Source organism: Thunnus maccoyii, chromosome 19 (assembly GCF_910596095.1).
Source record: "Thunnus maccoyii chromosome 19, fThuMac1.1, whole genome shotgun sequence".
Taxonomy (NCBI): domain Eukaryota; kingdom Metazoa; phylum Chordata; class Actinopteri; order Scombriformes; family Scombridae; genus Thunnus; species Thunnus maccoyii.
In genome coordinates this window covers 24,884,470-24,901,906 of record NC_056551.1, presented here as the reverse complement: position 1 = coordinate 24,901,906, position 17,437 = coordinate 24,884,470, and the positions used below count along the sequence as shown (strand labels likewise).

The 17,437-nt window shown below is 39.1% G+C and overlaps 1 protein-coding gene across 9 annotated transcripts in view; it reads left to right on the top strand.

The window, feature by feature from the left end:
* slc4a5b (solute carrier family 4 member 5b) overlaps positions 1-17,437 on the top strand; it is a 39,805-nt gene that overhangs the window by 5,731 nt on the left and 16,637 nt on the right. For 6 of the 9 annotated variants that reach the window (XR_006092686.1, XR_006092685.1, XR_006092689.1 and 3 more), the window contains 12 exons: positions 5,895-6,024; positions 6,330-6,490; positions 8,192-8,347; positions 8,576-8,683; positions 10,748-10,803; positions 14,034-14,191; positions 14,279-14,366; positions 14,452-14,606; positions 14,742-14,867; positions 15,016-15,190; positions 16,896-17,029; positions 17,120-17,300. Coding sequence is in view for 1 of the 9 variants with exons in the window: in XM_042396136.1 (XP_042252070.1) it covers positions 5,895-6,024; positions 6,330-6,490; positions 8,192-8,347; positions 8,576-8,683; positions 10,748-10,803; positions 14,034-14,191; positions 14,279-14,366; positions 14,452-14,606; positions 14,742-14,867; positions 15,016-15,190; positions 16,896-17,029; positions 17,120-17,300 (1,628 nt within the window). In the remaining 8 variants the exon portion in view is untranslated. Of the gene's footprint in view, positions 1-5,315; positions 5,393-5,894; positions 6,025-6,329; positions 6,491-8,191; positions 8,348-8,575; positions 8,684-10,747; positions 10,804-14,033; positions 14,192-14,278; positions 14,367-14,451; positions 14,607-14,741; positions 14,868-15,015; positions 15,191-16,895; positions 17,030-17,119; positions 17,301-17,437 lie in introns of those variants that run through there. The other 3 variants (XR_006092691.1, XR_006092690.1, XR_006092688.1) reach the window with 3 other exon arrangements.

Sequence of the window (17,437 nt, the reverse complement as noted above, 5' to 3'; positions counted from 1 at the left end):
GGAACATTAAATTATCAGTTGACGTTTAAAAATTGAAACATATCATTAATTGGCACTTTTACAACACATCTAAATGTGCTCACAGTAGTAAGAGGCATATGACCAGGTTTGATCTATGTTGTTGGGAAAGATAAGCAAAAGGGTGTGTGGAGGTAGAAGTTGCTGGTGCATGCATGTATGTATGTGATGAATATTTTGCAGCATGGTTTCTGTTCCCAAGGGGGCCATGAAGTCTGAAGCCTGTAAGCTGATTAGAGCTGAGGAACTCCAAGCTGCGTGTGCATGTTTGAGTGTGCGTGTTATTTGGGGTGACTGTGAGAGGTTTGCTTTGTTTTTTTTTTGTTTTTTGTTTTACCTATTCCAGCCAGGATTCATACCAAGAGTGTAGACCAAACACAAGACCTTTGGCGGACAGTTAGAGCCACTGATGCAGGACTGTAGAGGTCATCAGACCAAGAAAGTAGAAGTTATGTTGGTGAGGATGGACTTGCTTTTCTTGCATGTGTGCGTTTGTCTGAGAATGTGTGCGCATGGAGGTCTGGGAGGAGAGTACTAGAGGGCCCTGTGGTGTGTGTCAACCCTCTTAAAGCCCTCTGGCTCTTTGCTACTCTGGAGATTTCAGTGGATTTCTGCCACAGCTTAGAGAAGACCTTTTCCGACTGATTGAGTGGCGCAGCTCTGACCACTTTAGACCGCACACACCAAATCGTACATGGCTAATTGAAAAAAAACCAAAACTGGCTGTGGAATAACTCCCAAAGAAGACTTGAGCGGAGAAACAAGTAGAAAGGACGCATGTGAGAAGGAGTGAAAGTGTGTCACTTCTCCCCACTCATGGTGGAGAGCGAGGAGTGGTGAGCTAAAGACTCTAAGCCTCGACAAGAGGACAGGAAACCAGAGGCCTTTTGTTTTTTCTTGGCCCGAAACAGACCTGAGATCTTTCTCCAGTTATCTTTATCTCTGGTCAGAAGATCCAATGAGCACTCAGGAACCCGGCGCCTCTTTTCCCTCGATTATGGCTTCCCGCTGGACCCTACCTGGCTCTCAAATAGGTAAAGATGGTATTAGGGAAGAAGCCTGAAAAACAAGAATAATTACTTGCTATATTACAGTGTAATGGTTGCCAATGGAACCAAGGATATATAGATGCATGTTAATTATATTTATTTCAGAGTTGATGATCAATTAGTAACTTTCACTGTATATTATCTTCCAATATACAGACTGCAAAAGTCTGATGGAAGCATTACATGTTTAGGATCTTCAACTTAATATAATCTATGCATAGATTAGATATAATTTCTGTATTTAATGGTCAACATTGATTTAGTGGTAGAAATATTTAGTTTTCAAAAACATGCAGAATGGATTCATGAGACAATTTAAAAATAGCCTGAAAATGACTCTCCAGTCTTGTAAATGGTGGAAGTTTGTGGTGTCAAAAACACACATAGTTAAAAGACAGTTATTTAAAGCAGGATACATTGATTGTTTGGTCACTTGGGGCCGTAGGAAAAACTGTAAACACATCACTGACATATCATCACCTCATTAAGTTTCTTATAGGGAATGAGTTTGCAAACAGCTGCCAATTTTCACATCTAGCAGTTACGGAGGAATATTATCCTTCATTTGGAGTCGTGTTTCTTGCTAGCTGATGAACATACAAATAAATTGAATATAATTTTAAAATATCATATAAAAAGTACAATATTCACTCTGTTTTTGGTCTCCACCAACTCCTGAGAACAACATCTGTCTCTTTAGCTGCTAAATGTTCCACTATGTTCTAGCCACTGTAGTCAAGTTTACCATTCAAAAACCATCAAGGATATGTGCACAGCAGATGGGGGTGAAGTAGATTTTAGAGGTAACTTTGCATGTAGCAGCCTAAATTACTCACTACTCTAAAGGTAGTGAGAAATGTCACAGTATTATTTATCAGCTAGAAAATAGACTTTGTACACCTCTTTGTGATTTTTTGCTGCTAAAAAATGAAATGGTATAACAATATGATGCATTTATCATCTATCACACAGTCATCAGTCCACACCTGTACCAGCTGTCACCAGGACTGCAACTCTGTTCACAAGTCAAACTGATCACCAAGGCACTGACCACAGAGTCTTGACAAACTTTAGCACTATTCATTAAAACAGGCATTTCTTCTTCTTCTTCTTCTTTTTCAGCAATTACTGTGCAAAACTATCCACCACCTTATTAAAATACAGAGCCCTGACAAGATCACTTGATGCCAACAGTTAATTCAACCCTCTGAGCTAACAGGGAGGTTTCTGTCTTTGGATATTGAAGATTTTCTTTCCATAGTTTACTTTTGCAGTGTATTTGTGTAGTTTAATGCCTATAACAACTCCTTCTGTTTATCTCCTCATAAGCTTCATGTTGCTCAGAAACTCATCTATGCTGTGTTTGTGTGCAGTTTGCTGTTGGGCAGGTTGTGTAGAGCCGGTTTATCTGAGCTTTTTTTTGGCTGAAAACAACTTCCTGCTGCTAGAAATGAGGTTAATGAGTTCGAGGGTTTGGAAATCCAAAACAATGGTTGAAGGATGCAAAAACGCTCTTTCAGCTTGTGTACCTGCTTTCATATCACACACACACACTAATAATTAGCTCCATTCTTAATATTAAGAAAATATTGATTAGTGCAGCTTTTAGGTAACTAAGAACTAGATGGCAGTTTATTTTACCCAATGGTCCACAAATGATCCGAAACATTGCAAACATAATATGATCTCCCTCCGTGGGATTACATCAGCTGGTCAGAGATCAGACACATATAAGTACTGGGGGTGTTCCTGAATACAAATACGTTATTCGACAAAGCACAAATAGTGGGGTTTTTTTACGGATATTTGTTTCATACAAATATTTTAAAATTTATTTGTTTTCAGGAAGAAAAATAATCCATGTCAAACACCAGAGTGCAGGTCAGTTATAGTTGCTATCTCAGTGTCTCTCCTCTGCTCCGCTGTTATATCTATCAGCAGGTCTCAGTGAGGGGAGTCACATCCACCTGCTACATGACGCATATTTCCTTTTTTTTTTGTTATCAATTGTTTTTATTCCAAAGAAAAAACATAACAGATTTTGTTACAATAACAACACAAAATAACAAAGTATAATAACATAATATATCCCACTATAACGAGAAGGGGGCAACAGTTTTGAAACATTCCAGTTAAGTCCGATAGTAATAATGATCTGCCAAATCACAATTGGGATTTTTCAAGCAATTAAGATAAACTTAAGTTGCGTTCATTTTCTCAAATGAGCAGATTGAATATATATCTTCATAATTCATGATAATAAACTGTTAGATGATACTGATACCATTCAACTTAAAAGTTAGGAAATTGCTTGAACATTTACTGAAGTAATATTATTCAATTAGTTTGCTGAAAAATCTATTATTGGACTGGATGTTTGAGATAATGACGCATATTTCCTAATTTGGACATCACTCCCAGAGTTGGGAGTGTTCACCAGAGATAACGCTGAGCTACTGACACACGCTTCATGAACACTTATTGTAACACTTTAATTTTCTAAAATTAAAAGCATAATAAAAACAAAAACAGGATTTTTAAGCCTCTTTCCACTTTTATTCGAATACAAATACAAATAATTTTGCTGCCTCAACAAATACAGATACAAATACAAATACTGGGCTCCCTGCACATCCCTAATAAGTACACAAACTATGAACACAAGCAGACCTGCTAAAGTGACCTGAACATGACAACAAGAGCTGAGATAGCAGATGGAAACTGATCCCTGTTTGATGTCGAGCATCTTGTGGAACATTGTATTGTATTATAATATGACGCTGTAGTTAACATGGATTACATAATTGTTCCCTGTATGTGGAAGAGTTGATTGGGGTCATGTACGTCACGGTCACATGAGGCTTGTGTCACTCCCAGTTAACTATTCAGATCTATGAGTTCATGGATTATTGACTTTTTTTTTAGCTTTTGGATCACAAGGAGGAACAAACTGAGGCCAGTGACACACACACACACATTCTCGTGCTGATAGACACACATACACACACACATAAACAGTGGTGGGATGCGAGTGAACAGCGCTTCCAGGCTCAGATGTTAATGGAGATTGATCTGCTCGGAGTAAAATTAGAAAAAGGTGGCGGCTGATAGATTACACCTCTCTATCAGACGGTCGTTAGAGGAGCTGACTTTCTTGTTCGCTCGTTAAAGAAGATTAATGAGGGTTGTTTAGATTAAATGTGTCTCTTTCCCAAAGTTTGGCTCTTGTTGGCTCAGTGGTCCGAGGCGCACTCTGTCTGATTTGTTGTATCGTAGGATTGAATCAAACAAACTCACTTTCTCCACTGTGTATGTAGAAGGAAAAAAAATCCCATTAAGAAACTATTATAAACAAGACAAAACCCCTAAAGCAGCGGTAGTTTATTCCACTAATGAAAACAATTAGTGAAAATATATTTTACCTGCAGCCTTTATATAATGTATGCAAGGGGACAGCAATTAGGTTCAACCAAGCCAGTTTTTAAATAAAGTCTATTTTTATTTGTATGGCCTAATATCACAAATCACAAATTAACCTCAAGGAGCTTTAAACTCTGTACAGCAATACAACATCCTCTATTTATCCAAATAAGGAAAATCTCCCCAATATAACCCTTAAACCTTCTAGGATGGACAGACACGCAATAGATGTTGTGTGAACAGAACAGACCAAGACTGCAGAATTACAGTATGTAAAAAAAGACAAATTTATAGATAAGTTGATGGTATTTCATACACAAGAACAAATGAATAACATGTATGAAGGATATTTTTCAGGGCAGCTGTTAACGGGCACAGTGGGAACACAGGCCTATGTTTTGTTTATTTCTTCATTATAGTTAGTACAGGACATGTTTGTAATGGATTTCATGTTAATCCATCCAGTAGTTGTCAAGACATTTCACTTAAATGTGTCAAGAATCGAAAAACGTCAAACTAAACGCTAAAAGGAAAAATCAGCAGATGACCAGAAACCATTATGATTCATCATCTGGGGACCATGAATGTCTGTATGTGTAAGCTTTGTGTCGATCCATCTGGTAGATGTCAAACTATTTCTTTGAATAAGTGAAAACTTTGTGTCACCAAAGTCAGGAGGATTCATCCTTCACAGGTCTGAACGCTTTGCTCATGGAGACTGAAGACAATCTCCCAACTATCGTTCTTAAAACTATGTGGAAACAATTAGCGAGTTAAAAAAAAAACCTGCATTGCAAAACCAATCTAAAGTCTTTGGGACAGGCCTTCATACTGGGGCGGTGACATGCAGATCACTACAGAGGACAATCTGAGGAGAATAAGTGGAGAGCATCATTTCCGGTAAGGTGTGTCTTAACAAAATGTAGGTTTGTTATCGGCTGTTCTCACCACCATTCAAGCAACTATCGAGCATTTAGAAATCGCAAGACTATCCTCTGGAGAATATGAATGTTTGTACAAAATTTCTTATAATCCAACAATTATTGAGATATTTCAGTCTGGTTTAGCAGACTTAGCAACCAGCATTGTCATCCCCAGAGTCATGCCACTAGCAAGAATAAAAATGTCAAATTCATCCTAATGGTGGAGCCTGAAAGAAAGTCGATTTTGTCAGTTTTCTTGTTGATGTTGACACCTGTTGTTGATCATCTTGCTTTCTGGACCAAAGTGTTGTTCACATCTCATAATATTGCCTCAACTCCTGAATCCCAGTTTAGCATGCTTATTGTAGCGTTCATCTTAGCACGTGTTCATGTCAGTTTAGTTGATATAAGTTGCTTCTGACATGGATCAAACCTAAATTAATGCAAATCTGAAACTGTCTCCTGTTTGTCCTCCATCTTCTAGTGTCTCCTGCAGCGGAGCGGCTGCGTCACATACTGGGGGAAGATGACAGCACCCCGACACCCACACTCTTCACTGAGATGGACACACTACAGCATGAGGGGGATGAATTAGAGTGGAAAGAGTCTGCAAGGTACACACACACACAAACACACATACACACACAATTGCACACATGTGGCGGCATCAGCAGTGTGTCAGAACCTTCATTAGTTTAGGATTTGGGGTCACTTTTGATTGGATTCAGGGGTTGAAGGTTGCACTAAAACATCCGGCGCTGGTTGACAGGACTGTAACTCTGCAGACGTTCATGTGATTGAAGCCGCACAGTTTAAATTACGTAAGAGCATCCCGCTGGTCGGCACCCAACAGCCCGAACAGATCAATCATTCTGTCTCTCAACAACACCACATTTACCGCTCTCCTTCCTCTCTGTAGGTGGGTGAAGTTTGAGGAGAAGGTGGAGGAAGGAGGAGAAAGATGGAGCAAGCCTCATGTGTCCACGCTGACCCTCCACAGCCTGTTTGAGCTCAGGACTTGTCTGCAGACTGGAAGCATTCTGCTGGACCTGGATGGATACTCACTGCCACAGATAGTGGGTGAGTCCAACACAAGCAACAAACTGATCAAACACCTGGTTAGAAGACCAGAAGCTCACCATGTTTAGTTCAGTTTTAGACACTTTTTTTTAGTCATATGGTTGAGGTGAGTAAGCAATTGAAGAGGTATAATTATACAAACATCACGTACAGAAGGTGCAAAGTTATTTAAAAAGCAGTAAAGACAACCTTTTTAAGCCAAGCTGGATCATCAGGGCTGCAACTAACAATTATTTTCACCATTGATTAATTGTTTAGTCTAATAATGACCATCACAGCTTCCCAGAGCCTGTGGTTTTCAGAGCCCACGTTCTTCGATCTGCTTGTTTTGTCCGACCAACAGTCCAAAACCTAAAGATTTTCAATTTACTGTCACATGTGACAAACAAAAGCAGTAAATCCCCACATTTAAGAAGATGAAACTAGCTTATAGGCAAATATTTGCCTATAAGCTAGGGGTGTGCCTGAATACAAATACGTTATTCGGCAAAGCACAAATAGTGGGCTTTTTTAGGAATATTTGTTTCATACAAATATTTTAAAAATTATTTGTTTTCGGGAAGAAAAGTAAAGTTTTAGCTCAGTAGTCAGCGCAGTCGTCTATGATCTGAGAGACTCCAGTTCGAGACCCGGTGTGGGGACCTTCTTCGTAAGGTAGTTTATTCATGAACACTTATTGTAACGCTTTAATTTTCTAAAATTATAAGCGTAATAAAAACAAAAACGGGATTTTTAAGCCTCTTTCCACCTTTATTCGAATACAAATACAAATAATTTTGCTGCCTCAACAAATACAGATACAAATACAGATACTGGGCTCTCTGCACATCCCTACTACATACACTTTTACCTGACGAAGATCCCACTCAGATCAATATGTTTTGTATTTGAATACATTTACTACTTTTTCCACAGAGATAATCACACAGTGAAAAATGAATTGCCTTTACTGTTTTGGTGAACTTGCACTGCAGTCATTGCTACCTGAAAGTATTAGTTTCAGTGTTGATTAGTTGGCCAATTATTTTCTTGGTTAATTGTTTAGTTTATTAAAAAAAAGTCAAAAAGAAGTGAAACAGAACACAAAGTTGTGTCCTTAAATTGCTTGTTTTATCCAACCAACAGTCAAAAAACATTCAATTTACTATCATATATGATAAAAACAAACAGCAAATCTTCATATTTCAGAATCTGGAACCAGAAAATCAACTAATCATTGTTGTTCTACCGGAAACTACTGCAGTGATGAAGTCATCCTACAGTGAAATGCTGAGGAGAAACCAGCAACAAACACTGTGTCCCAGTTCCATCCTACATATTAATATTAAACGACATGTCCTAAATATTATATACACACTCAGAATACTGTTTTTGCAGCATAGAGAAAACGTGCTGATGGGAATCAATCAAAGTGCAACTTTGAAAAGTGGCTGCAAATCAAACTTCACAAAGATTTCATACTTTTTAAAATATTTCCAACATCTTGCTGGAGCTTCTCTCACCACTAGCAGCAAAGTATTTTTATTTTTTTGCAGCTTGTCTCATCCTTGAATATAAGACGACGCCCACTTTTTCACACCAGAATTAAACATTGTCTTATATTTGGTCCGATATGATACTTATTTGATATGTAATAAATGGTTTAAACAATGTAAAATCACAGATATTGTTAATTTAACTGGGTTGTAATTTTGACTCCAGAGGAGATCGTGGATCGGCAGATAGCTGACGGTCTCGTTAATCCGGATCTGAAGGAGAAGATCATCTTCGTGTTGCTCAGGAAGCACCGTCACCAGACCAAGAAGCCGATCCACCGCTCGCTGGCAGACATGGGAAAGTCCTCCAACACTGCTACCAGTGAGTGTCACATACACAGCTACTTCTTTGTGTTTAAATCTATTAATGGATTAATTTATAACATACCAATCACCAAAGTTCTGTCGCGCAACTTTAATCCAACCTTCTAACAACATCCTAATGCTTCCTTTGTTTTCTGCCACGTCGATCGCCACCTGTTTCACCTTCCCTCCTAAAAAAAAAATCGTCTCTTCTGTCATCCGTCATCTTCTGCTGCCGCTCTGTCAGACCGTAGTCCTCAGACTAATCTGAGTCGTAGTACTAGTTCAGCTTCTGGGATCCATCGCTCCACAGAAGACCTACGCTCTCGGCAGTCAAGCAGCCTTGGCCGCCTGCGTGAGTCTGAACACACACACACACACACAAACACACAAAAAGGGCTTTTTTTTTTTTTTTTTACCATATAAACACCAGTGGTGGAAGGTAACTGAGTGCATTTACTGAAGTACTGGACTTAAAGGATTTGGCCCATGTTTGGACCCAAATCAACAATGTTCTGATCTACTAACAAGTATTGTGTGTTTATCCAAAGCCTGATATATCTTATTCCTCCGTTTTTGTCCAAAAACTATTAAAAACACGTCAGTGAGCCACATCGCTGCACTGGGTGACATGTTCCTTCATCATGAAGAGTTTGGTCATGTTAGTTTGTTTAGAAACGGATCCAAAGACTAATAACAGCGTCCCGTTTTCAGTCTCCGGAGAGTAGTTCTGTGTAAGGCAGACGCCACTGAGCATGTGCAGGAACGTGCTACATATCACAACCTCTGGATTAGTGAAGATGGGACTAGATAAACTAGTGAAACTGTAAACATAAACAGAGGTAAAAGAGAAAAAAACTCTCTAATATTTCACAAAAAATGAAAGTTTAGAGAAAACTCCAAAAAAAATTAAAGACAAATTTATGTAGCAGAACTTTGTTTTTCTTCTTTCTTCTCCCATTATGAGAGGTTCAGACTACATGATAATAGCCCAACCAGACAGTCGTAGGCCATCAAGACCGAAAATGGGCATCGGGCGCAACAATTTATTCAGTTTTATCCTGTGTAGTGTATCATAGTGGATGACAATCGATGCTGCATCTGGGACGCCTCACGATGTCCTGACAGAAAGACTAGCGTGTCAGAATTTTTTTACGACAACTTCCACAATGTGCTCTGTGACGTTAACCAATCTTCTGGGCGCAACTATAAACATACTGAGGCAAAAGAGGAACGATGTTGTTGGTGCTGCTGAAGCTGTGAGGTTCATGTCGCTATGGCAACCAGACAGCCAGTATGATACAAACTGCTTCGAACGCCATTATTTGTTTACATTCTTGTTCCTGGAAGTCGGTCACTGGCACCTCCTTCTGATGACATCACACAAGTAGTAAAGAAAGTAGAAAGACGGCAAGCTATGATTGGTCGGATACCAACATGTACTCTTTTCATGTCTCTCGGCGAGAGTTTATGACTCTATAATCTCCTAATCTGACACAGTGACACCTTATCAGACGAGATTATGTAGTCTGAACCTTGCATTAATCATCTCACGACCTCTCAGATTTTTCTTGTGACCTCTTGGAGGGGCCCGACCCCTAGGTTGGGAACCACTGGACTAAACTAGCTAAGTATTAACAATCTAATAATTTCTTATATAATAATATATCAGTCACAGTACTTTTACTTTTGATACTTCAAGCACATTTTCCTGATAATACTTCAGTACTTTTACTTGTACTTTAAATATAAATGTTTTATTTTACTTCAGTAAAGGGTCTGAGTGCTTCTTCCACCACTGACACACTAAAACTGCCTTTACGTCTTTGCTTTATTTGCTTTACTTTCTATGTTTGTTTTTAAAAAAAATTTTTTTAACACTGATCCCAGCTAACTCCCAGCTACTGCATGATTTCAACACGTTAGGTGGCTTTCTGTGTGCATACATTCTACATTAATATGAACTGTTAGATATAATATGTGTTTATTTAAGAGATTTTGGTCCTATTGTGTGCACCTTTACTGATTTATTTTGTGAATCTATGTGAATAAAGGGGATTATGAAAGGATTTTTTGGGGGGGGGCTCTGTGTGGTACGTTCTTGTTCTCACCTCATTGTTAATTTTATTTGTTCCCAAATCTGCTTTGAGGAGAAAAAAAAAGGGAAATGGGTCATTAGAACTTAATCCTCCACAGAAATAACTGGTCTCGGTGACGTTTTAGCACAAATTTTGAACAAACATCCTTGAATGCACTCTTTGTTGCTCTAATAAGCCTTTAATTGGAACAAATGTGCATCTTTTACTCGGTTATAACAATAAAACTCAAGTTCTGAAACACCTTTTTTTCTTTCCTTATTGCTTAGGATGGCATATTGTGTGTTTCAGATATCAAATATAAGTGTGTGGTTCATTTACAGATCCTTCCCAGAGCCGAAGCATGAACGATATTTCAGACACACCGAGCACAGATCAGGTAAATGTTTATTATTTTGTGTGTGTGGATTTGTGAGCATGTTTGTTCTTTTTATGAGGGATTCACAAGATTATACTCAAGACTAAGGCTGGCGATAATCTATATTTTGCTTATTGTCAACAAATCCCATTAAAACCCCAAAACCAACAATATGTTAGTCCATCTTTCAGTATTTTCTGACTTCCCTACTCAGCTCATTGGTTCCTACTGAAGACATAAATATTTAAAAACACACATCACACAATATAAAGTTTCATTTAAAAAAAAATCTCCCTAAAACAGCTGAACACTTTAGGAAATAGTGCTTTTGTTGGGGACTATTTCCAGCGGCGGATGAATCCACATTTGGTGCTCTAGTGAGTATTTCTGGCAGCAGGACGGCGTGTGTGTGTGTGTGTGTGTGTGTGTGTGTGTGTGTGTTTGTGTGTGTGTGTGTGTGTGTGTGTTCATGGTGATGAAGGTATGGCTCATTGACATGTTTTTAATAGTTTTTGGACAACAGTGGAGCTCTATGGCAGCGATTCCCAAACTTTATTAGACCATATAAAACATTAAAATAGACAATAAAATAGAACAGTAAGTATATAAAACAAGTATATAAAAGTAGCACTAAAGGAAGAAATAAAAAAGGAAAAACTAGATTATAATTATGAGAATAATATACACACAAAGTATTTGCAATATGTGCAAAATTAGTGTAATATGCAATTTATAGTGCAAAAAAACTTGAAGTAGTAGTGGGAGTGAATAGTATGGAACTGTGCATAAGAAGCTATCTTGTTTTTATCAGGATGGGAAAAAAGAGTTCATAAAGTAACCGCCCTGATGAAGACCAGTAGCTGAAAACATCTGGTGAATAAAGCTTGGTGCACTTTTGGTGGACTCTGACGTTCACACTGCTCTGAAACTCAACGTATGTGCAGAAAAAATGTGCATAAGAAGAAGAAAAATGACAGAATAGTTCAATGTAAATTTGCAATATATATAACAATGTGCAATCTAGACATATATAGTCTGTAGAGCTGAAGTTTGTGAGTAATAACAATGAAAAAGAAAAGAACAAAAACAAAAACAGAAATGACAAAGTAAAATCTCCTGCTATTGATTCGTCATCAACTAATCTCCTGTTGCCTGAGGGGAAAATAACAATAGATTGATTCAGTTCTCTGCAGTTAACAGATGGCATAAAGTTTGTGCTTCTTTGCATGTTGCTGTGTTTGTGTTTTTATGAAAAGTTGAGCCTCGTTTTATGAGAAAGCATATACAGAGTTGGCAGAACTACTTAATCCTTCTAATCCACACAGCCTGGTAGCTGAGGTGGGATTTTTACTAAACTGTGTGTGTGTATGTACCTCCACACGTGTGTGTGTTGACGATTGTGTGTTTCTGTACAGATTTTCTAAGCTTCTGCTGTTTCTTCTCGAGCTTAATTGTTTGAATCTCTCCCCGAAAAGTGAGACAAAGCAACAAACTAATTGCCTGTTTTGCTGTGTTCATTGTTAACCAGCAGCAGTAATTTAATGTGTGTGTGTGTGTGTGTTTGCTACTCGGGTAAATATCTTGACGAGAACTTCAAAGCAAGCAAGAAATGAACACAGACATGTGACCTGAGTCTGGTTTAATTAGTTGTTCACGGAGGCTGGTATGGCGCCTACAGCTTTCTTTGATCTGACCACGCATTCAATACCTGACATCATGACATATAACGCCTACTGAAAGAGTTAAAAACTACACGAGTAAATTAAAATACAGCTGCAGATGGCAACTGAAGCTTGTGTGAGTCAGAGAACTGGCTCATAGTGCTGTATGTGAGATTGAAATGTTTAGGGTTCTTCAGGACCAAGAAGTTAGGAGTGAGTGAAAGAGGACCAGTTGGTGAATTGACTCTGAAAGCAGCATTAACAGATTACGAAGAGATTTTAATTTAAGCACCTACCACTTCACTGCCACGTGCTTCCTTGGTAGGGAGGAGAAGGGGGGGGGCGCAGCGAGGGAGAGCTGCAACACGGTGTTGTTTGATTTTATACTGTGTGGAATTCCACGATATTAACCTCCATCATTTGGTTTTTTGTCTACCACAACTGTTCAAATCACTGCTGAAAAATGTAAATGTTGATTTGCGGTTGGAAACAGGAAACAAACAGCGATCTCATGTTTAAAGGGGACATATGTTTATATTCTGGGGCTCTACCAGAATATATTTGCATGATTTCCAGTTAGAAACTCCTTATTTATCTTCTACTGGTCCTTTATGCAGCCCCTCAGTTCAGCCTCTGTCTGAAACAGGCCGTTTTAGCTCCTGTCTCTTTAAGGCCCCGCCTCCTGATGAGCCCACTCTGTTCTGATTGGTCAGCTTCAGGAAGCTTCCTCCGGCTCCGGAGGCTATATAAACAAACTATAGTAGCAGGATTTCACTTCTTTTTCCCCTTCCAAATGTGAACTTCTCAAATACATCCGAACATGTTGGAGCTGAATCAGATCTTAAATATGAGAGTCAACAACAACAACCTAAGCAGTTATTTAAAGATTACAGAATGAACACACACATGAACACTACGATTGTTACATCGAAGTGTAGATGTGGACTTAAATTGAGTGCTTGATCTAGCCTGCAGACCTGATTTTATTCATTATATTTAATTGACAGGAGTATTTGTACCAAATTTCATGGCAATCCATCCAAAAGATGTTGAGAAAACAGTATTAGCCTCACCAAAGTCAGCAGGAAACACATTTTGTTGCCGATCCATGTTGTAGATGTTGAGATATTTCACCTGATAACGAAAACGTTAAATGCTCGTGGCTCTAGATGAAAAGTCAGGGGATCACCAAGGTTATTAGGATTCATCCTCTGAGGACCTTGAATATTTGTATCAAATTTCAGGACAATCCATCCAATAGTTGTCAAGACATTTCACTCTGGAAGCGGTGGATGGAACAATTGACCAACATTACCATCCTTTAAAATTCCCAGAGAGGAGTTCCTGGTAGAAGTTAATGACAAAGAAATAATGTGTAACTGAAAGCAACTGAAAGCACAGGTTGGATTGTAGCTTTTGTTGTCATTCCGTAAAATCTCATACGCCATTTTCTGCTCAGCTGCTGTGACTACCTGCTGTCACCAGCACATAGTAAATGCCGGTTGATCATGGCAGACATTAGCAGGTTATCTGCAGTGCAATATGCTTCAAATGTGATGTGATTTCTACTCACCCTCTCTCCTCTTCCAGCTGAAGAATAAATTCATGAAGAAGATCCCTCGTGATGCTGAAGCGTCCAACGTCCTGGTTGGTGAGGTGGATTTTCTGGACAAACCGTTCGTCTCCTTTGTTCGTTTGGCTCAAGCCACAACTCTGGGAGGCCTCACCGAGGTCCCCGTACCCACCAGGTGTGTATCTCTCACCGATATGTGTCCCTTCCTATCTCTCTTTAGAGTGTGTGTCTCCTCACATTTATTAATCTCTTAACCTCGCAGGTTTCTCTTCATCTTGCTGGGTCCTCATGGCAAAACCAAGTCCTACAACGAGATCGGCAGAGCTATCGCTACACTCATGGTGGATGATGTAAGTGACCTTGTCGCCCTGATAGGCTTCACTCATACGCACATCAAATGTGTTAGTTTGATTCTATGTCTTTATATCCTACCAGCTGTTCAGTGATGTTGCATATAAAGCAAGGGACCGTGACGACCTGATCGCAGGTGTTGATGAGTTTCTGGACGAGGTGATCGTCCTTCCTCCAGGGGAATGGGACCCCAAAATACGCATCGAACCTCCGAAGAAGGTTCCATCAGCAGATATGAGGCACGAACACTGAACCGCACTTTATTTATATTTAATATCCATACATCTCCAAACTTCAAGCTAGTCTTGTCTGTCGCCTGACACCTTTTTTTCTGTTTGCTTACTCTGTTTTATTCTGTCCATGTTTTACTTCAGGAAGTCAGTGCTGAACCTGAACGAGCTGGGTCAGATGAACGGCTCGGCTGGTGGGGCAGCTGGAGGAGAAGATGAGGAGCTTCCAGCTCAACATGAGCTCGGAGAGGAGCTGAAATTCACTGGGAGGTATGGGAGCACTGGAGAGGACTATATCCAATACCCCTGGGGATTATGTCCATATTAGATGATTTTGCACCCCAAAACTCAGTCGACGTGCTGTTTGTCCAGGCTCTATTGTTTTACATTCATGATGTTCTCAACCTTGTTTTGATAGGGTTGGTGGTGGATTATGGCTGGACATCAAAAGGAAGATGCCATTTTATTGTAGTGATATCTACGATGGCTTCCATATCCAGACCATCTCTGCTGTGCTCTTCATCTACCTGGGCACCGTCACCAATGCCATCACCTTTGGAGGACTGCTAGGAGATGCTACCGATAATTACCAGGTGACAGAAAGAAAAAACGTAACCAGTCTTTAACCCTTGGCACCCGATAATAAGCACAATCCTTCTTCCTGGAGTCATAACTCAGTCAAATCTGAACACATAAGACATGATACACATTTTGTTGGATTCAGTTTGACTTACACTTTTCAGGATTAGAAATATATCTGATGTCCCAGTCACGGGTAAACATCCATAAATCTGCATATGTAAAAGAGAGAAGAAGCTGCTGGTGTCCCTCAAACCACCAGTGCTCATGGACGGGAATAATATCGAAGAAGTGCAGAAGAATTATGACCAAAAAATGGCGTAAAAAATCCAGGTTCAGGCACTCAAGGTAGGTAGGTTTCAGGGTGTCACACCCTGAAGAATGCGCAAGCTGACACGCATTGGTGTGTTTTTGAATGACTCTAGCCCATTGACATAAAGGCCTTCTACTTTTTCAAACCTACCTTGAGTGCCTGGACCTGGAGCTGTGTCTCAAATCACATACTTCTGTTAGTATACTTTCATGTAGTACACTGTGTACACTATGTACTTACTGGTGTAGTGCGCAAATTTCTACAGGGTAGTGTTGACTCAAATCAAACACAGCTGTTGTGCACTTACTGGAAATGACTTGAACCATTAGCTAGCATTAGCATTCGTGTTATCGTTCGCGCTACCAAATCATTACAGACTGCTAAATTAACCCAAAAAACATACTGATGGCTTATATCCAACAACAGTATATTGGTGCTTAGTGCTAAAAAACACAGGTATAACTTACATTTGTATAATGTGGCGATGTTCACCGTAGTTACAACATACCCGGCCGCCATTTCCAGGTTTTTTATGCCATATTTGGTCATAATTCTTCCTCTCTTCTTCATCCATAAATCCGCGTTTGCTGTCAGTTTAAAAAAAAATATGCTCTTCATAACAAAATGCAGATCTTGCCTTATAATCACCATGTTTTAAATTTCCTTCAGTGTCACAGTAATCCAGTGATAGTTATCAGTACATCCATAACTCCATGAAACTAGATTATCCCCAATAAAACCATGTTTTTTTTTAGTTTTTTTTTTTATTAAGGCTGGAACACTGACACTAGGGCTGTGACTAACAATTATTTTAATTATTATCTGTCATTATCTAATCTGTCAATTATTATCCTGATTAGTTGTTTGGTTTACATATTGTCTGCCAAAGCCCAAGATGACGTCTTCTTTTGTCCACAACCCAAAGATATTCAGTTTACTGTCATAGAGGACTAAATCAAGAACATTTTCACATTTGAGAAGCTGGAAGATGGTTAATTGATTCATTTTCTGTCAATTAATCATAGCAACTAATTGACATCTCCTTTATTCAGTCATAGAGGCATACATATGTTTTCACTATGTTGAAAACCTGTGGACATACAGGCAAAAATATTTAAATCGCACAAATCTTTTTTAAATTTTTTCATAAAATGTGTTCTTATACATTATGCTTATTCTGTAAATAACAACGTATGACATGCCTGGTTAAGACATGTTGTAACTCTGCTAAAAGTCTCCAAATAAAGAGCTTGAAAAAGGAGAAAAGCCTTCGGTTCAAAGGATTAAAAACAAGCACAGCTGAAAGTATAGTGAGCCAGTAGAGAAACCCTCCAGCCAGTCTTATCTTATATTTGACAACACCTCTCTTTAAACCTCTCTGGCTGTCCTCTCTCTCTTTCTCCCAGGGTGTGATGGAGAGTTTCCTTGGCACAGCTTTAGCAGGGACTGTCTTTTGTGTGTTTGGTGGCCAACCTCTCATCATCCTCAGCTCTACTGGACCCATTCTTATCTTTGAGAAACTGCTTTATGAATTCAGCAAGTAAGATACACACAAGAACAAAAAAAACACACAGTACACATAATAACAGATAGACAGAAGATAGATAGATTCTCTTGTCTGTCCTCACAGGAATAATGGTATAGACTACATGGAGTTGCGTCTGTGGATTGGCATTCACTCGTGTCTGCAGTGTTTCTTGTTGGTACTGTCAGACGCCAGCTACATCATCCAGTACATGACGCGCTTCACCGAGGAGGGGTTCTCCAGCCTCATCTCCTTCATATTCATCTCTGATGCCATTAAGAAGATGGTGGGTAACAAAGTGTCATGTAAAATGGACGAACACCAAATTGTCACATCTGCAACATCTACAAATTAACTCTACAAGTACACGAAGCAACACAGACAAACAGTACAACACTTCAGATATAATGTAAAGTTTGTTAA